Source organism: Papilio machaon, chromosome 27 (genome assembly GCF_912999745.1).
Source record: "Papilio machaon chromosome 27, ilPapMach1.1, whole genome shotgun sequence".
Classification (NCBI taxonomy): domain Eukaryota; kingdom Metazoa; phylum Arthropoda; class Insecta; order Lepidoptera; family Papilionidae; genus Papilio; species Papilio machaon.
In genome coordinates, this window is record NC_060012.1 from 1,385,047 (window position 1) to 1,407,988 (window position 22,942).

A 22,942-nucleotide genomic window follows, 5' to 3' on the forward strand; every position below is an offset into this window, starting at 1 on the left:
CAATAATGAAGGTATTTTAAACCGAATCATTACCTGTGATGAAAAATGGGTTCTTTACGATAATCGGAAGCGCTCAGCGCAATGGTTGGATCCTGGCCAGCCAGCCAAATCCTGCCCCAAGCGAAAATTAACCCCAAAAAAGTTACTTGTAAGCGTTTGGTGGACTAGTGCCGGTATTGGTCATTACAGTTTTCTCAAATCTGGCCAGACTATTACGGCTGATGTCTATTGTCAGCAATTGCAAACCATGATGGAAAAGCTAGCGGCTAAACAACCTAGGCTGGTCAATCGCTCCACGCCACTGCTGCTTCACGACAACGCTAGACCACACACTGCGCAACAGACGGCTACTAAATTAGAAGAGCTTCAATTGGAAAGTCTAAGACATCCTCCGTACTCTCCGGACCTTGCTCCAACAGATTACCATTTTTTTCGAAATTTGGATAACTTCTTGCAAGGGAAAAAATTCAACTCCGATGGGGCAGTCCAAATCGCCTTCAAAGATTTTATTGATTCCCGTCCGACTGGTTTTTTTAGTAAAGGGATCAATGAACTACCTATGAGATGGCAAAAGTGCATAGAAAATAATGGTTCATACTTTGATTAATTAAATATATTATATTAAAAATATTCGACTTTTTGTTCCTCCCATACAAAACGCCAATTTCATATGTAAGGACCTAATAAATAGAAATTCATACAAAGATTTTCATTTTATCCCCCATATACATCCTAAAAAAAATTAGCAAACAAAAAAATCTTTTTTACAGGTATATTGGGCAGCTAAGTAAGTAGTAAGTTATTATGCTTCAAGTTATACGACTAAGATATCCAATGACTTCCTACTTCAGTTCATAGTTCCATCTAGTAGTTTAACTTCCCTTCCTACTCGATCCAGAGTTAACTCGACAAAATCAAAGTATCCCGACCTATACGGGTCGTCCACCTCGCTTTCTTACAAATTTCCAAAAATACGCAACAAGTATATTGCGGTCGACCTTACGTGAATCAATCTCAAGACGAGGTCAGGTGTAATCGCTTCGGGAAGTAACAATGTACAGTCACATACAAAAATTCCAGCGAATTGAACAAACAAGAAACAGACATATGACTTGTGTTTATAAAAATGAAAAAAAAAAAACAGATTCAATAAACGCAATAGAATGGTCTAAAGTAAAAAAAAGTCATCTAAACTAAAAACCTTGACATTATTACAGAACATAAATGTAAACAGAAAAAAAAAAGTATAATAATAAAAGATACCATCTGATGGTATAATTTATTACGATCTTAACATCTTGTTGACTGTTTTTTTTTAAACAATAATCATTTCACAACATTTTTTATACAACTGCTTCCACGGTAAAAAAAAAAAAACTCTGTTGTACAAAATCAATTATCTACGCGAGTGTACCAACTGCATACAAAGGACGCAAGATGATGCTGAAGAGCCGGAATCTCGAGTTAATTATAAAAATTATACAAGTTTTTTAAAACCGTGACCTTTCGAAAGGTTTAACAACATATGTAGGTAACATATCGTAATTGTAAGACGATTCAGGGGTCAAAATAGCTACCAAACAAAGTTTCAACAATAAAATATTACGTGCATCTAAATGACATGAATTATATTCCTTAATGTGGAACATCTGTTGCTTATTTGAAATCCAAGAGATTGATAAATTCAAACATACAAAGAAGATAGACAGGACATTGTATTAACATGTTTATTTTATAAGTTTTTTACCGGTAGTAGAAAAATTAAAAATTAAAAGGTTAGCGTGGTATGGGCATGAGAAGGGAAGAACCGCATGTGACAAAGAGAAAGTTAAGTATGAGTGTGGAGGTACACCGGTAGAGGTAGGCCTAGGAAAAGATGGATGGATTGCGTGAAAGATGACATGATCAAGAAGGGGGTGACAATGGAGATGACGGCAGATTCATTTGGAGAACGGAAACCTGGTGCACCGACCCTACGTAGGAGGGACAAGGTCAAGGAGATGATGATGATGACTCTAATGAACACGTAGGATTGTGGTGCCTCAAAGAGACATTGAAACATGACACTCTGGTCTTTTTACCCTATAACCATGTTTCCGGTGATTTTATATTTGCATGTTCAACATACAAGTTTATCATCGATCGAAAAACGATAAACGAGTATTCGATAGCGCAGTTCAATAACCTGACAAATTCATCGAGGGGCAATGAGAAGTTTCCATCTTTCGGGAGCAACACAAATACCGATACAAGGACGGTCACTGAACTTCAAATGTTATCGAAGTAAACACGTTTGAATCCAGAACTAATACTACGTATGCATTCTTGCACATAACACAAAACACTTATTGAATGAAAATATAATATAGGTTAAAAAAAAAAACTTGAGAGGTGTCAAGGGACACCCGGATGGAACGAAGTTCCTTTCGATTAATTAGTGAAGGAACCAATGTTTATTCTATGAATAAAAACTTAAGTCTTCACAAGAAGTACATTTTATTTCTATGAATTTTCGTTATATATTGTCACGTCGTTGCCATGGTGAAGTAGCGCTCATTCGTCGTTAACATACTATAGCAAAAAGTGTCGTGACAACTTTTCGTAAGAATTTTTTCCGTCTAGCCCCCTTTCACAACGCGCGATAAGGAACTTCGTTCCAATAATGGCCAAATGACAGTGAGTCTTGTACAGATCGTAACAAGACAAATCTTTATCATCTTACGACGTCCACACGGAATTGCCCTAGCCTATTAAAACCAGACCACACACCAACAAAATATATGATGATATGATGTCATATATATGATTAGAACGCTTGGGAACATCAAAAAGTACTAGGATTCCAGAGAAAAGTGGTATAAACGCCAGTCTTCTATAAAGACGTAGTTCCCAGTTTGAGCCACTCAATTTCAATAGTCACTAAACTGAACAATATTAAATAACGAGACAGTTGCTACCCTACACAACTATCCTCATTTAAACTTACAACCAACGAGGCGATAATATGCAAATTTTGTTCAGCAAAGGACATTGACGTGTGACGTACACCAATTGTTACTTTTAATGAGTACAACAAAATAAATGATATGTATCGCTATTCCTTACATATATTCTAGAACAACTTATTGCGGCGTCTGATCGCCAAACATTTAAAACTAAATAATACGGATCTATTAGTTTTGTATAAATTAAAAAAAATACAAGCAATATTTATAAAATAAGTGACATCCGACGTTCTTACGTTGAAGAATATCTGCACATATCTGAGAAGAAATTTAAAGATATGTGTGAAGTCAACCCGCACTAGGTCAGCATTGACTACAGTCACCCCTATCTTAGGCTGTGAGCCACTGGGGGTATATATTTAGGTTGATGATAATGATATAGACATTAGGGAAAAGATTTGCTTGTTGCAGTTGAATAAGATTAAACGAATTAAAAACACTTTCAATAGAGTATCATCAATCATTAAATAATTGAAATATTTTTTTTTATTAATTCCTTATTTGAAATGTGGTTTGTTTCGTGAAATAAAAGACCACTTCACCAAGTTCGAAGGTTAAGATACATTAATCTACGCGTTTCAATATCAAATAATTTAAATATATAAAGTTAAAAGATCTTAGAGGCTTTTCAAATAACGCAGGACAAGAACCTTAAGGGGTCGCTTAGGGCGAAGACCTTTGGGGTGCGTAGCCGAGCTTTGGAGGGCGGCATTTTAGAGTTCATCTCCTATAGGCTTTAAGGGCAACGATTCCAGACATTGAACCAGTTGTTAAAAGAACACGTGTTATAAAAATAATCTATCAAGCCTGCCCTAAAGAGTTACAAGAGAGTAAAAGTTGACTGAGGCTAAATATTTTACAAATCTCAACTTTCCGTCACAATAATCTTGCATAAAGAAATGTATACATCTCTTTATATATATCTATTTATATAAAAGAAAGTCGTGTTAGTTACACTATTTATAACTCAAGAACGGCTGAATCGATTTGACTGAAAATTAGTGAGCAGGTAGCTTAGAACCAGGAAACGCACATAGGATAATTTTTACCCCGTTTTTTATTTTTTATTCCGCGCGGACGGAGTCGCGGGTAAAAGCTAGTTCCTAATAGAATAAAATCTCTTTCTTAAATCTTGTAAACATTTTACCATCTATTTGGTTGCCTTAAAACTGTAACAAATATGAAAACTGAATACCAACTTAACAATCTGTGTTAATCCTTACATCAACTAAACATTATACAATAATCTTAAATCACTAATATTATACATCGCTTTTATTAGTACACGCGAGGTAAACAACCCTAAGAGCATCTGCCCGAGTGGGGGCTGAGGGAGGGGGTACAAAAAACACGGCACCTGGCCGCGTCATCGGCCCACAATGTGACCCCGGACGATCTGTAGTGTATTACATATCATTTTATTACTTTACTAGTCTATCACGTAAATAATTATAAATGTCACAGACAGATGGCCTTGAAATTTGGATAAAATTAAATAAAATTATTTTATTCAATAAAACAACGAAAAATCAAGAAATAATAGTCATTTTAATTAAAAATAAACACGGTGAGGTCCATTAAAATAAATATACGTTTATTTTTAGACTAGTTGAAGTCCATTAATCCTAATAAATCAAAAAGGTTATACGACAAGCCTGAAATGTATAAACCTACGTATTTTTTAAACATCTTTCGCCTTTTTATGTAAATACAACCTTTATAAGAATTCTATAAAATGATCTTTAAAGTCACAACTTAAGTAAACAAAAATAGAATAAAACATATCACCGAATATTCTAGAAACAGTCACCATCTCTTTCTTTAACACTTATCAGCCATTAACTCTGTCTCGTGAAGTCAATACTGACAAAACATGAATTTTAATATCATATCATTACCCTATATAAAGATAAAAGCAAAAAAACAAAAACAGATAATATTTACAAGTGCGACATGAAAATAACTATATTGCGAGACGAGTGTATTTAACGTCATAGATCAAGCTACACAGAGAATTTATATGTAACGTTTGTTTAGGCTAATATCAAAATATCGACTGGGTCACTGACGAATTATACGCAATAACGTAACAGTACTGTGGACCTAGCACGAACATTTTCGACAAGCGCCTTCATATCGCCATCGTCAGTTATGTTAAAATTAGTATGAGATTTTTGGTGTACTTTACGCCGGATATACAACTTTTGTCGATAACGATAGTCACTAATATGCGTGCTAGGTACACTGCATAGAATTAAGAACAAGTAGCACGTCGTTGTACTCCGTGGGAGAATACATAACGAATGACAGCTCACTCTATAAAATATTAGGTCCTTACATATGAAATTGGCGTTTTGTATGGGAGGAACAAAAAGTCGAATATTTTTTAATATAATATATTTAATTAATCAAAGTATGAACCATTATTTTCTATGCACTTTTGCCATCTCATAGGTAGTTTCATTGATCCCTTTACTAAAAAAACCAGTCGGACGGGAATCACTAAAATCTTTGAAGGCGATTTGGACTGCCCCATCGGAGTTGAATTTTTTCCCTTGCAAGAAGTTATCCAAATTTCGAAAAAAATAGTAATCTGTTGGAGTACGGTCCGGGGAGTACGGAGGATGTCATAGACTTTCCAATTGAAGCTCTTCTAATTTAGTAGCCGTCTGTTGCGTAGTGTGTGGTCTAGCGTTGTCGTGAAGCAGCAGTGGCGTGGAGCGATTGACCAGCCTAGGTTGTTTAGCCGCTAGCTTTTCCATCATGGTTTGCAATTGCTGACAATAGACATCAGCCGTAATAGTCTGGCCAGATTTGAGAAAACTGTAATTAACAATACCGGCACTAGTCCACTAAACGCTTACAAGTAACTTTTTTGGGGTTAATTTTCGCTTGGGGCAGGATTTGGCTGGCTGGCCAGGATCCAACCATTGCGCTGAGCGCTTCCGATTATCGTAAAGAACCCATTTTTCATCACAGGTAATGATTCGGTTTAAAATACCTTCATTATTGTGCCGGTTTAGTAATGTAACGCAACAGTCGACGCGCGTTTGCCGGTTTGCTTCAGTCAATTCGTGAAGTACCCACCTTTCAAGCTTTTTAATCTTCCCAATTTGCTTCAAGTGAATTAAAACATTTTTATCACTAACATCGCAGCCTGCAGCTAACTCAGACGTGGTTTGCGATGGATCCGCTTCCACAATAGCCTTCAACTCTTCATTATCAACTTGAGTCTCAGGCCGTCCACGGGGCTTGTTCTGCAGATCGAAATTTCCAGAACGAAAACGTTGGAACCAAAAACGAACTGTGTTTTCTTTTGCAACACGACCGCCATACACATCATTCACCCTTCGAGTCGTTTCCGCAGCACTAGTGCCACGGCGGAACTCGTACTCGTAAATAATGCGATATTTTAAGTTTTCCATTTTGTAAAATGAGTGACGCAAACAGAAAAAAACAGAAGAAAAAAAACAAATGAATGACGGTCATCGAACCAAAAATACATGAGTCTATAGCTGTACAAATTTGAATTTGGAATTCCTTACCAAAGAGGAGAAATTCGTGATTAAAGTGGCCAGTACGAAAAACGCCAATTTCATATGTAAGGACCTAATATGTTACAGGTGATCACAACAGAACGATCAAATAAACCCTGGAAACCCTTGTCAAATAATTGACCCTTATATCTCCTATGTAAAATTCACATGACTAATGTCCATGACCTCTCACAATAATGAGGGGTCAAACTAAATTAAACCTTCGATATAAACAAGTCATCATGACATTAAATTTTTGTGTATCTGTCTGTCTGCAAGGCCGGGTAATCTCCAGAACCGCTGGACCTATTTTGACGAGACTTTGGAGGGAATGTAACATCTTTTTTAAAATTCTGTCTAAAGAAGTCGCGGGTGTCCCCTAGTACATAATCATCTTCTCTAAATTGAATCTTTTATACGAAATTACATAAGCAGACTTTTTAATTTTAAATGGCTTTAATAACTTAATTTGTGAGGAATCTAGTCTATTAGTTACCGAAAAAAATAAAGTCTTTTCTCAAAAAAATCTATGAGTACAGACACTAAACGTTACAATTTGACCGGTCAATTATGTCGTTAGCATGGATGCGCACAGGTGGCGTCGGCCAGTTGCTGCGGGCCCCAATCGCGTGCACCGTCACATTCACGCCCCGGCCACGCAACAGAGCGGATGTGCGTTATGACCATTCGCCGATTATAAATGCAAATTTTTTACAACACATGGTCAGCGAGGGTGATTTTTTAAAATTAAAACCTTTACGATGGTACGGGCGTTGATCTTTGGCTTTTTAATTTGTTAAAGTTGAAGTTAATGAACTAATTAAAAGTGACTGAACAACCATGCACTTATGCAAGACTACCCATGATTTTTTAAATAATTATTGTTAATATCTCCTTTGTATTAAATGATATTTAATGATATTGAAACTACAAATAATATTGAATTATAATCGAGTAACATGTAATGATACCTTACGATAATAATACGGAACTTTTTTAAAATGAAACAAATTATAATTCGTCTACCTAAATACAAAAATGACACAAAGTATGTTCAAAAGATTCAAGATATCACTAAATCGCAAAGTTAGACAGCATAAAGTATTAAATAAAATTAATTCAAAAAGCTCTTAACAACGCGCTTTCCAAGATCTCAACTACTTTGCATAACCCCGTCCATTTCACGAAAGCGTTTTTGTTAAAATTCACCACTAAAGAGAATCAGCATCTTAATTTGAGGCACTGAATTTAAAAGAGGGAAAAAATTTTAAATCGCAATCCCAAGTATGAATGATGTTTAATTTAAATACTGAATTTTACTACCGGATTAATTTCCATATAATATATCTTATTTTACACTTTTGCATCTGAGATCTGAGGCGATAATGGCTAGGCACATTTCTACTTCTTTACTCATCATCATCTCCCTGACTTTGTCCCACTTACGTAGGGTCGGTGCACGTGGTTTCCGTCCTCCAAATCAATCTGTCTGCCGACATCTCCATTGTCACCCCCTTGTTGATCATGTCACCTTTAACGCAATCCATGCATCTCTTCCTAGGCCTACCTCTACCGTGATTTATTAAGATATATTATTAAACTAGCTTTTACCCGCGACTCCGTCCGCGCGGAATAAAAAATAGAAAACGGGGTAAAAATTATCCTATGTGCGTTTCCTGGTTCTAAGCTACATGCCCACCATTTTTCAGTCAAATCGATTCAGCCGTTCTTGAGTTATAAATAGTGTAAATAACACGACTTTCTTTTATTTATATATATATATATATATAGATAATCTAACATTATCACTAGACCGTCAACATTGAAAATAAAATTTAAATTTTATAGTTTACTGTCTTTGCACAGATCTCAAGAAGAGATCTATAAAGAGGCATATATGAGCAAATAATTATAGGAAAAGATTCCCCTAGATACTTTTTTCCATACCAAAGAGGAATGTATAAAGACTGCAAATACATCATAAAAATAGTCCATCCTTTTCTTTTAAGAAAGGGTGGCAAAATAATGCATATATCTCTTTTAAATTGCAAAAATGAAGGTATAATATCGTTCGTAATAACTTTTATGGTATAGTAAATACTTAAATTCTTGGTTATAAAAGTGCCAATATTAAAGCCACTATTCATATTACTCCGTACATTACCAAAGGGTAAATTTATATAACTTACTAGCTGTCGCCCGCAAAGCCGTCCCCGCGAAAAAAAAAAACGTAATTAGTAGCCAATGTGATCTTCAAGACTACATTCTACATCTAAGCCAAATTTCATCGAGATTCGTTCAACCGTTCTGGAGATATCTCGTAACAAACATCCATCCATCTAAACATTCGCATTTATTAGTAAGATTGCACTGAACAAAAATTGTCTTCTCAAAAGAAAATAGCTGTCTCATATAAATTGAAATATAGAGTAAAAATTATTCCCTGCATTGACACATTGGTTCTGAGGGTCTAAAACGAATATATACGACACGTGCCTTTGTAACATCATCGACAATATATGTCAAAATTAATGAGATTTGTTGATTTCCTTTACTGTGCACCAATCATAATACTTTCATCTGTTACGTTACGAAAACGTTTTCAGGAATTTACGTGCTAGGCCCTCTAGGCTAAAAAACCAATGAAAATGAAAGAGTAAAATTAAAATCTAGCAAAAAAATAACACACAAGCCTACGATTTACTATTGCTTATATTACGTAAAGTTATAACAGCTTAAATAATAAAGGTTAAAATAAGAACAAAACTAAGAAGTTCCGTTCTTTGTTAATTTACAAAAAGTAAAAGATCACTTATAAAGACAACTCTACTTATTAGGGTGACCATGCGTTTACATGTTTATAATACCTTTAGCTTCATGTTTAGGAGATAAAAAAGGTGATTTTTTTTATACTTTATAAATTATTGTGATATTTCCAAATATTATCATTTATGTTTACGAAACCACACCATAAAATATCGTTATTTATCTACGTATTTGTTGTAATAACGCGTTGAAATCGGTAATAGCTTCTTGAATATAATCAGTTTTGCATTTAGAAAGTAATGACATGGTTAAGCATGACTGAAATGGTCCATCCGACGAAAATAGTTACATCTCTTAAGAGTTCCCTCTCTTGTAACTCTTTTCGTCGGATGTGTTCTAGTATATCATGGTCACCGTAGCGGAGAGATCGAAATAACCATATCGGGGGCACGGCTAGGGGATCGAACGTTATCTCCAGCGCACGGGTGGTAGTGTCAACGCACTGCGACCCTCAACACTGAAGTATCCCAGACGTTTTGCATTATGACTAAAGTGATACACGAATATTTTGAACCGTAACATATACGACAGTTCAACACGTTCAGTACCGATTAAGCTGGCAAGATTAATTTCAAAAGAAATAAGTATATGGTTTTAAAATCTAATACCAATTAGATTTTTTAAAAGCTTCACATAATAAATGTCACCATCATATTGCCTGTTGGATTCCATTGTTGATCTACGCCCGATGTTTCAGACTGTCATTTCTCTTATACGTTTGAAAACAATAGAAACAACAAAAAAACTTGAGAGGTGTCAAGGGACACACGGATGGAACGAAGTTCCTTTCGATTAATTAGTGAAGGAACCAATGTTTATTCTATGAATAAACAACTTAAGTCTTCACAAGAAGTACATTTTATTTCTATGAATTTTCGTTATATATTGTCACGTCGTTGCCACGGTGAAGTAGCGCTCATTCGTCGTTATCATACTTACTATAGCAAAAAGTGTCGTGACAACTTTTCGTAAGATTTTTTTCCGTCTAGCCCCCTTTCACAACGCGCGATAAGGAACTTCGTTCCAATATTTGTCAATACCAGTGTCGGGGCAGTGTAAAACGATGGCTCCAACGTAAACTATCGTATATTTGAAACGCAAATTTATCAAGACATTAACATTAATATGATTATTTACAACGCATAAAACATGAACATGCAATAAACAAACAAAATCGAAAATTATTTTTCTTCCCAACGAAAAAATAACATAAAACATCTGGTAAATCACAAAATTGCGACTTACCATAGTTTACGCGGGAACCATTGATTATCACTATATCTTTTAAATACTCATTCAAGTTAACATTTTTAACAAAAAGGATAAAAACCCGTAAAATCAGCAAGGTAATCATGACATTTGTTAAATTAACAATTAATTGATCAATCATAACCAGCTTCGTTTCTTCACCATGACTATACTATTTTACAGTGCTATGCTATCATAATACGCTATATTATCGCATCACAGACATAATTGGTCTAAGAACTTTATATCACTTTTATTAGTGGTTGAGTATCTTTTGTGAGACATGTTAATCTGTTGTTGATCGTGTTTACCATTACAAAGCATTACTATGTGTTTCCGTTGTCAAATTACTAGAATAAAACATACAACCATCCTTCCCATTCTATTAAAAAAAAAACTTGAGAGGTGTGTTGGGAAACCCGGATGGAACGAAGTTCCTTTCAATTAATTAGTGAAGGAACCAATGTTTATTCTATGAATAAAAAACTTAAGTCTTCACAAGAAATACATTTTATTTCTATGAATTTTCGTTATATATTGTCACGTCGTTGCCATGGTGAAGTAGCGCTCATTCGTCGTTAACATACTATAGCAAAAAGTGTCGTGACAACTTTTCGTAAGAATTTTTTCCGTCTAGCCCCCTTTCACAACGCGCGATAAGGAACCAAAAATAGAGATAATATAGGTATTTTATACAGATGTTTTAGCAGTGAAATTGCAGTTACAAACCGCAACACCCAATACACAAACATCAGATCAACATAGACGATTTACTTAATAATCAATTCTACATCATAATAATAAAGTTCAAATTTGAAACAAATCTGTCTTAGTAACTTCCGACACATTTGGCTTATGTGTGAGATGCGCAAAGGACATGCGCCGAATTGTTGAGGCAGGTCAGTGACCAAGCAAACGTTGACATTGCAAGTTACGAGATCGAACCCGAAACCTGACACCAGGACGGACAGACTGTTCAATGTAAGATAATACGTAATTAAAAGATCACGCAACGAATATAACTTAAATATGAACGTAAGAAAAGATTCCTTTAATTATACTTTTCCCCGGAAAGACAGATAACGAAAAAGATATTGTAACAATTACTCGCTAATTGAACAGTTTACTATATAATTGAAAACATTATATTTTTTTTAACAATCGGTGTATTTTTTTTTTCAGTTAAGGAACTAGTAGTTACCAATAAGTTCAAACGCACGGAATTAAAAAAAAACTAGAAATAAATAGCCTATATCACCCGGGGATAGTGAAGCATCCCAACAGTGAAAGAAATTATCAAATCGGTTCAGTATCGGAACCAATTCAATGCAAACAAACAATCTATCCTCTTTACAACATTATAAACGTATCTCACGAGAATCGTAACTATTTTCGGAATTAAATAAAGCCTATGTGTTCTTCCAGGCTATGCTCTACCTCTACACTTAATTTCATCGATATCCACGCAGCCGTTCTGGAGATACCTTCAAACAAACATCCATCCATTCATCTTAACATTCGCATTTATAATATTAGTATGATGTATAGACATACTAAGGTACAATAAGTGTACAATAGGACTAACTATTAGTCCTATGTAGTTGTATATAACTCATCAGTCGGCGTGTCTTCTGTTTGGCGGTGGTTTTGTACAGGGCGAGTACATACATTCACATTACATTCTTAGTGCAGCAGCCATTTTATATGGTTCTATGTTTTATTTACTTTTAGTTTATTACTTTATTAAAATGCATATTTCAAAGATGAAATATTATTTTATAATACTGTATTATGTATTATAAATTATGGTACCATTGACCCATAAAATCTGATAATTTAATCACGCGATTAAATATATTAAACTAGCTGTCGCCAGCGAATCCGTCCGCGCGGATTAAAAAGAACTTAATTAGTCTATGTGTTCTTCCGGAATATGTTCTACATCTATGCCAAATCTTAGCAAGATCCATACAGTCATTCTGGAGATACCTTCTAACAAACATCCATCCAAAAATTCGCATTTATAATATTAGTGAGAAGTAATTTTAAATTATCAAACACTTGAATTTAAACTTACAGCACTGCGTCTATTTTAGTCACAAATGGGCTATCCTTTAAGTACAAACAAATTACAACTCACATAGTTGTTCAGAATATATTTAACCTTATGTTCAATAGTTTAAGAGTTCAATTTCTTTTGTATAAAGTATAGTTCTTTAGCCTATAGTTATTTAAGAATGTAAAAGGTACAGTTTATCGAAAAATTAATAATACCAGTGCACAATAAGACCTCGATTCAATGACGTCACAGAATTAAATGGTAAACCACAAAAGCAATAATCAAAAAACTTGACAAAAATTACATTCAAAACATCATAAGTCTTTTTTTTAATTCAATTATTGACGTGTTTAAACTGGATCTAAATAACAATACACATCTAGACGACCTCAATACAAGGGACATTTAACAAAAGGCGAAAGTAATCAAAATCCAAGATATATTACTAACAAAACTCATGGTTAAAAATATATGATAAATTATATATCAAAATAACCACAAAGTTGTTTTAAAACATAGCCACAAGTCGACAAGTTTTCTTCAAGTAAAACATGAGTAGCTTCATACAAGGTCGATAGCAATTAACAGCATTTCCTTATTCACCAAGCCATAAAATCGATTAGCGTCAATTTTATACTAACAATATGTGTTACTTTTCTTTTTTACATATATCCCAGAAATAAACCTAGTTGTAAATTAAGAAAAAAACACAACTGAATGTACAGCATTTCAACATACAAAACGAATGACAACTTATTCGACAATATCGTCTAAGCTACAGGAGGTCAAATGGAATTGACATACATAAAATATACATACACAAGAAAAACATTACTGTCCCAAGTCACTCGAATAAATTGTAATTTTTATATCACGTCTACAAACGAATTAAATCGTTAACAATACAAAATTTTCTTTTACAAAAAATCATAATAAAACACTAGACAGTCTACCGTTTACACTATCGAAACACTCACACAAAACATGTTATCATACATCTCAAGTAATAAATATATACAGATTGACAACCTCATCCTTTTGGATGTCTGTTATAAACTGACAAATGTATTGTTATATATTATTTCAAATCTTATATATAAAATTCTCGTGTCACAATGTTAGTTACTGTACTCCTTCGAAACGGCTTGACCGATTTAAAAAAAAAATTATATGCATATTCAATAGGTCTGAGAATCGGCTACTATCTACTTTTCATACCCCAATTAAGTATTTTTTTACCTGCACGCGAACGGAATCGCGGGCGACAGCTAATATATTTATAAATTACCTTCTCATGGTACTTCAGTTCGTAAGTTAATATAACTAATAGACTATTAAAATACGAGCTGCAATCTCGTAAAAGTCCGATATGATTCCATTTCCATAAAAAATACTGTTACAAGACACGCCCATGGGATCAACGACCGAAAATCCAAAGCCCTATCTTATAAATTTCGAATACCTAATTGTGACTTATTTCTCTAATTAATATTATAAATTTTTCATTTTAATGAGGGACATGGCATATATATAAAAACCATTCTAGTTTCAACGGAAACGGAAGTCAATTGAATTGTTTTAATTAACTCTTATCATAATGTTCAGATGGACACAATAATAACAAAGAAATGGTAATCACCTAATAATAAAGTTCACTGTTAAATATTGTGATTAACATATTTGACTCAACTTTTAATTATATAATTATAAAGTGAGGAAAACATAGATCATTGACGAAACGACTATTAATACTAACATGTTAAAATTTTAAAGTGTAACCAACCACGGAAGCCTCCATAAATAGAATAAATAACCTAATCGTACTAATTTTATAAATGCGAATGTTTGTAGGTATCTCCGGAACAGCTTAACGGGTCTTGATGAAATTTGGCACTGATATAAAACATAGTCTGGAAGAACACATAGGCATATTAAGTTTTTTTAATTACGCTCGGACGGAGTCGCGGGCGCCAGCTAGTTTATAATAGAGCCAAATATATTTTACATAAGTACAGTAATTAATCAAATCTTTGATGATAGACATTATGCATATCAATAATAGGATATTAAAATAAAAAATCTACTAAACAAAAAAAACACACTAGCAAAGTACCAGGTGGACATAAGGTCAGAAGCGATGTAAGGACGGGCGGGTAATGACCGGGCACCGCTACGCGCCAGTTTCGGGGGTCGACGAACCCGCGCAGACGACGTCCTGGCCCGTACTCCTACCACGCCATACTGCCCTGGTACAATATCTAATTTTACATAGTTTGCTGTTACAAAAAAAAATATTTAAACTATATCTCTTTTTATCTCGAATAGGATAGATAGAGAAGATTTTATCCATTTTTTGTTTCTCAAATTGAGTTTGGATTGAAAATATCCACATTATTAAAACCAGGACATTTTAAAAGTACAGAATCTTCCATACAAAAATAACTTTTACAATAATATTTTACGTTACTATTCAACAAATCAAATCAAAGCTTCAATGACATTATTAATATATCACTACTTGTAAGGACATTGAACTCGTATCTGATGTTCCTTCAGTAGACGTAACCTTCATAGAGCGTTGAGCTCGCAATTATTGAGCCTACCCAAGTTACCTTCGAAAGAACTATCGTAACAACGGTAAATAATCCGTGACGTCTTATAGAAAGTAAACCTTTATAACTGTAATCAGAATATCGATTGACATTCGAAATTTTTTCAAATGTCGTTGAACGCTTACAAAACAAAACAGGCAATGTTTAATTTAATTTGAATTAAATCAATAAAATTAACCGTGGATTTCTGAGACCAAAAACCCCGTTAAAAACATATTGTTATCTCTGTTTTATTAAAGATAATGACAGGGATGACGATAAGTTTTTAACCAAGATTTTGGGCTCAGAAACCAAAGGTAAATAATGAGAAATTTTGAATACTTATCAACTATACCTTTAATAATTTCAATGTCGATGACTGAGATGTCTATATATTTTTCTTGAAGACTCACGATATCTTAGCTCAAGAAACAAACAACAATTTGCATAAAATTGTAGCGAAATATGTTCAAAACAAGACGTAAGCACATGTGACTGAACAAGCAAATATTTCAAGTGCACAACCGCAGACAAACACCGAATTCACTTTCTACAGTTAGTGCAAACAAACTGACAAGGGTATATAATACGAGGGATCATTGTTCGACGCTCTTCCCAATCCGGTAATAATAACGAAGTAACAGCCCGAGCCGAGGCTCCTGAGGGAGCCCTCGAGCCTAGTTACTCTTAAACGAGGTTTAGGCTAAGCGCCATCTGCGCCCGGCCACCTCAAGCCCGGTGAAACTGTAAATGCCTCCTCAAGGCAAACAGTGACTACTCAGTCACAAAAAAAAAAAAAAAAAAACACGAAGTTAGTACGTTTTCTATCACATTTACTTCGCCAAAATTATACTTAGCGTCTGCGCTTTTCAATACCAAAACACAAGTCAAGTTACATTAATATTATTACTAAGAGGAACTTGTACACTTAAAAAATAAATCATTTAAAGAAAAACATATAAGTGTAACTAGAAATAAGTAGCCTAAAATGTGGATGGCTTCTTCGTAAACTATCGTATGTTTAAAACGCAAATTTTGCGTGACAAAAGTTTAAACATTAATAATATGATTAATTACGACACATCAAAAATGAACATTCAATAGGCAACCAAAATCTACAGTTCTTTTTCTTTCTAATGTTACTTTTAAATTTACACAAAAATTAGTATTTATCAAGTTAGTTTAAAAAAAACATAAAACAGGGTTAAATCGCTGTAATCTTACGATAGTACACGTAGGAGCCATCGGATTGTGTAATCTTACTAATGTTATAAATGCGAATGTTTAGATGGATGGATGTTTGAAGGTATCACAACGCCTTAACGGATCTGGATGAGGCTTGGATATAGAACATAGTCTAACAGAACACATAGGCTTATAATTAAATTTAAAATTTCGCGCGCACGGAGTCGTAGGCGACAGCTAGTTGACAATAAATATATACAAATGACCTTGAAGGTAACATTTTAAAAGACAATAATGTCAAACAGGGTATTGACGTACGTTATAATAAAAATAAATTGCATTGAATATTTAAAAATTAAACATTTCAAAAGTAAACTTGTTTAAAAAAAAAAATAGACAAAAATTATTATCAAATACATACATACAAACCCACACAATTACTGACATAATATATCAACTACATTCACCACTGGTGCATCAAAAAATACATAACTTTAACAACATAGAGTAGCGGAATCCGTCACAAATACGCAAAACATATAAAACGAGTACATGCGTTATTGTACGTTGTTGATAAATTAACCGTAAATAAATGCGTTTCAATTTCATTTAATACCTTCTTCGTCCGTCATCGTGACGACAAAATGACGGAAGGTTTTTAACGTACGTCATATTATACGTTACGAATAATTAGTTTTGCCTCTGATAAGATGCTATGATTCGTATGAAATCTTACACAAATAAACAGGTCAATTGTATCTAATTTAAGCATATAGGAGAGGAAAAACATGTTTCGTACAGGTGTATCAGCAGTGAATACTCGCAATTAATATTAGCATAGAAATTAAATAATCAAACCGCAATAGACTGAAACAATACTAAAATCACAACACGCTGGGCCAATGTTGATCACGTGACTCCACAATGCCCCTCACCCGCTCCCCTCCTCACTACATGCCCCTCCATCGTCCAATTTACGTAAACAGCATCCCCACGTGTTAGTAACTAGTCACGTTTACATCTGATGCTCGGTAGCGGAAATTGGCGGCTTTCTAAACAATAATTACATGTATAAGTACTACTCAGAGACGTTTAAATGTCACTTAAGTAGTCCTTTCCTGGCCATTTGACAAATATCAGTGTAACGGTATGTTTTGAAGTTTTGTGGATAGTGTTTTGTTTTGGGGGAACTTAATAAGGACTTTAAATTGGGTATTTACGCGCCTATCGTTGATTTTTTTATTTATTAAAAAAATACACTAAGACAGTCGTAATGTCTGCGAGAACTTGTAACTCTATATGTCAATATCAATTTGCATCGCAAGACCTCGCGACACATCTATGGCGATATGTTCCTTACTCTAAACAACATTTATATACGAACCAAACACAAGTCCTGGCACGTGACATATCATACACGTGCTAAAACCAAACACAAACCTACAGAGTTGTGTTTACTACGAATGTCACGTGACTGGACCAAAGCTCAATGTCGGTTGATTGTTCTGAAGGTATTGCGGAATTAATTTCATCCCAGACATTTCGAAATTAGCAAGATTTTGTACGTCTTCTCGAGTGTTATACTTTTGAGAGAATGGTCGCAAAATCAAAGTCAAGACAATGTCAAAAGAGTTTTATAATGTTTTTTTGCACACATAAATCAAAAAATCAAATGTCATAGTGTAAAACAAAGAGTTAATGACATGAAACAATTTTTAATTTATAAAATTCTCTGGAGTGTTATCAGGAGGGAAGAATCGCATGTGGCAAACAGAACGTTAAATATGAGTGTGGAGGTACACCGGTAGAGGTAGGTCTAGGAAGAGATGGATGGATTGCGTGAAAGATGACATGATCAAGAAGGGGGTGACAATGGAGATGAAAATTCTCTGGAGTCTTAAAAACATTAGTACCAATATTTCATCAAAATGTAGCTTGAGGAATGGGAAATTTAATAACAAAAATCATAGTCAGTACAAAAGTAGGGCAATTATTATTCATCATCAGCTCACTATATGTGCCCACTGAGGAGCTCGGAGACTAGTTAGAACTAGTAGCCCTAAGTTAGGGGTGACTAGGCCATAGTCAACCACACTGGCTAAGTGCGGGTTGGTTGACTGCACATATATCATTGAATTTCTTTACAGATATTTGCAGCATCACGATGTTATCCTTACCGTAAGATCGTCGGATAAATGTACATATGTAAATCGAAAAACACATTGGTACATAGCGGGATTCGAACCCAGGAGGTGCAGATTGCAAATCAAGCGCTTAACCCCTGAGCCATCGATGCTCAATTAATATTCATACATTATAAATATCCGAGTTGTTGATAGTATTTTCATAGGCTAGTAACTAGGCGGCTACAAACATAAAAATTGTAGTGTTTATTACGCACTAACTCGTTAGCGCGGAATTAAAAAGTAGCATATAATATGCCCGCATGCATCAGCTACCTTCCAGTCAAAGTCCGGTCAAAATCGGTCCAGCCGTTCCGGAGATTACCCGGAACAATCGCGGCCTTGCAGACAGACAGACATTAAATGTACTGTTAAAATATGATGAACTTGATGAATTACTAGCACTAGATTAAGTTCTATTACTGTTGACCACAAGTAAGTTTCACCTTTAAATATTTCGTCTGATAAAAAATAGCCAACAAATCGTAACCTATTAGATTAATAGAAATATGAAGGAAATTACGGTTATCTACGTTGCCATAGGACCCTAGAGGGATTTAACGTATAACAAACTTCAGAGTTAACGGTCGTGTTTGGTCGAACGGAACGATGCGGAAATATACTAGGTAGTGATTAAAAAATATAGCGGACCAACAAGCCACAACAATATTATATTAACGAGTAATGAATTACATTATTTTTATTATACAACTAGCTGTCGTCCAAGACTCCGTCTGCGCGGAATTTAAAAAAAAAACTCAATTATAGCCTATGTGTTCTTCCATACTATGTTCTACAACTGTGCCAAATTTAAGCAAGATCCATTGAGCCGTTCTGGAAATACCTTCAAACAAACTTCCATCCAAACATTCGCACTTATATTATTAGTAAAAAATATAACAAAAACAATTTACTAGACTCTTAAAATTAAATAAAAATTATCTTTTAAATTCGCTACCCCTATCCCGGACATCCTAAGCACGTGTTCCCGGGTCATCGCCCTTACCACACGGCCGGCAATGCACCGTGCACCGCATTGTTACACATGCATAGCGGTCGCTTTTTATTGTCGCGAATGCATTGTCTTTATTTCGTCTTCGTGACGAGCGTATGTTATTTCGGAACTCGAGATGCTTTTGCGAAAGGAAATACAACAAAAATAGTTCTTGAGATGTAATTCCCTCTTAATGATGTTTCGAAAATAATAAATTAGTCTTTTCTAATTACCACTATGTACTACTACTTTACAAGGCGCTGTAGTTACAAAACCACTATTTTACAAAGTAATGGTAGACTATAAAATCAATAAATAGTATATGCATTTTCCTGCGCGTAAAAGTAAGCCAAAAATATCAAACACTATATTAAAGGTAATGTTTAAATTCGATGTCCCTGCAGTGGAAATTAGCAAGTTTTAAGCCATTCAAACTCTCATAATTATCTCAATTAATAAAATTGGATTGTCTATATGTCTATATCTTTAAAAAAAAACATCTGAAGAACTAGACATATTTAAGTTGCGTATAAACTCAAACATTTCAACCACAAATTTGTAGTGTCAATAACAAAATTTCACCGATCAAATTAGTATTGTCCATCCTGAAATGGGTTGAATACGTTATTAAATATGATCAGATATATTGCGAATGGCATGTCTGTATGTTACACGCCGATAATATAGTCAATACAAAACAAACAATACGTTGTTGCGTAAACTAGATGCTTCCTACTTGCTCCTTATTAATGAGTACTTAAAGGTTTACATACACTTGGGTGTAATATAACATACGATACAAGAACTGAAGATTCTAGAAATTACCACACCGAATTAAAATTTCTAAATATACTATTTCCATTTAGAAACAACTAAATAAACTTACTAATAAATGAGAAAGTTTAGATAGATGGATGGATGTTTGTTAGAAGGTATCTCCGGAACGGCACAACGGATCTTGATACAAAACACTGGTACGTCTGTCTGTACTGTCACTTATATTAACACAAACTGTCTCTGTTTTTTTAAAGAAAATATAAGGGATACTGAGGTAAGAATGACATCTGATAACAGTGATATAAGATTATATATTAACAGTTGGTTTCAAAGAGCAAAATCTCTTAAACATATCGTCTTCCCCGTCATAATCTTTGACGAAACAGGCATAAAAATATATTTAAAAATTATATTTTGTTCTGAGAAAGCCAAAATAAGATAAATAAAAGTAATTAAAATGCACTCACCTCCAGTACCGAGAACTTTGAGTAAATCGAAATGTGATATATCCACTTTTGATGCACCGTTCAGATTGACTGCAACAAAAGAAAACATTATAAGACATCTTAATTTACAGCTAAAAAAAATCTACATCTATATCTATAAAAAAAGTCGTGTTAGTTACACTATTTATAACTCAAGAACGGCTGAATCGATTTGACTGAAAATTGGTGGGCAGGTAGCTTAGAACCAGGAAACGGACATAGGATAATTTTTACCCCGTTTTCTATTTTTTATTCCGCGCGGACGGAGCCGCGGGTGAAAGCTAGTATTACTTAAAATATACATTTAAATACTTAAGACAGAACTACTGCTACAAAAATCACTAAAAAAAATTAATGAAGAAGCATTATCATTTATTAATTAAATAAATACAAATACAACATAAGTTCTTAAATTAGATTCGTTCGATGAAAATTGAAGACATGATTTTTAGTAATATAAATGCGGAAGTTACTCTGTCTATTTGTCTCGCTTTCACGGTAAAACTACTGAACCGATTTAAATTAAAAATTGGTACACAGATAGTCTAGAGCCTGAGAAAAGATATATGCTACTTTTTAACGTGATAAAGGGTTGTGAGGAGTTTAAATTTGGGATGGAAATTTATAAAGAAGTATTGTCATTTTTACAGACAGAAGGTTGAAGTTTATTTTGTAGGCTGTTATTTGATAGAAATAATTATCAAATTTACAGTTCGTAAAAGTTTAACCCTCAAGGGTGTAATATGTAAGGTTTACGTAAATGTTTTGTAAGTTTAATATGTTCTGTTGTTATAATTTTAAGTAAAATAATTAGCCAAGTCATTAAAATTGCTACCAGAAGACAATATTTCACACGAAAAAAGTTTCGGGCACAGCTAGTTATGAAATAAATTTTAGTATTTATCTCTGTATTTTAAAGACAATAACATGGTTTTACATTTTTTACCAGTGAAAACCCAGTGTTGACTTGTTTACTTATCATATAGTATCATTAAGTACATGGAATAATAACAAGTTTAGGTAAACCGCTGTAAAAAAAACAAGTCAGTACAAAGGTTAATTTGAACATGAAACAAATATTTATTACAATACGGAAGTATTAGAGCACACGATAGTCGCGTGGCAAATATTATTAAATGATTAACACCATGGTGTTAAACATAAAATGTTAACAACTTTATCAATATTTTTATTTCAAGAATTTGTTAATTAAAAAAAGGTAACTGACATAACGTAAATAAATCAATCGAATCAGGGAGTCACAATGAACAGACACATAAATTACCTCTTTTTTGAAGTCTGTTATTAAACCCAACAAAAAGAGCAATAAACAAGATTATCAATGATACCAGTTAATTATTTCACTGAACATTTTACTATTCAGTCTATTTCTTAGTAACAAATTAATTGGAAGATTTAAAATATTGTCCAAATTATATGTTCCTAATATTATAAATGCGAATGTTTAGATGGATGGATGTTTGATAGAAGGTATCTCCGGAACGGCAGAACGGATCTTGATGAAATTTGGCACAGATGTAGAACATAGTCTGGTAGAACACATAGGCCAATTATTACGTTAATTTGCTTTTTAACCGCGCAGACGGTGTCAACTAGTGTTCTATAAATTGTTAAACCAACGTATTTTTGCATCGTAAAATAACACAACGGATTGGTGACGCGCAAACAACCTAAGAATTTAGATTTAGACAAAACCAGTATTTCTAGATTTTGACATCATTGTATAGCACTAGGTCTGAAGATCAGAAAAACTTTTAAATTACACCCCTTAACAACCGTACAACAATTAAGATTAATTATAGTTCAAGCAAAAGTTTTTTTTTTCAAGAACACGAACCATCTCTGACATGCTTTAAACGTACTACCAAAGGTTTATCACAATTTGTCCAGTGGTTTAAGAATGTATAACAGAAAACAAATATATTTTTTTTTAATTGAACTTGAAAAAGTATTCTAAGTGTTAAAGGAATTCAGATTAGAATAACATTTGGCACCAAAATAGAAATAGTATGTACTTTTGACCTTCTAAAAA

The 22,942-nt window shown here is 33.9% G+C and overlaps 1 protein-coding gene across 1 annotated transcript in view; it reads right to left on the reverse strand.

Moving 5' to 3' along the window:
• Positions 1 to 22,942, reverse strand: part of LOC106708114 (ribosomal protein S6 kinase alpha-4) — a 76,593-nt gene that overhangs the window by 45,315 nt on the left and 8,336 nt on the right. Inside the window, exon 2 of the mRNA XM_045684723.1 lies at positions 20,872 to 20,940. Coding sequence (XP_045540679.1) covers positions 20,872 to 20,940 — 69 coding nt within the window. The remainder of the gene's footprint in view (positions 1 to 20,871; positions 20,941 to 22,942) is intronic.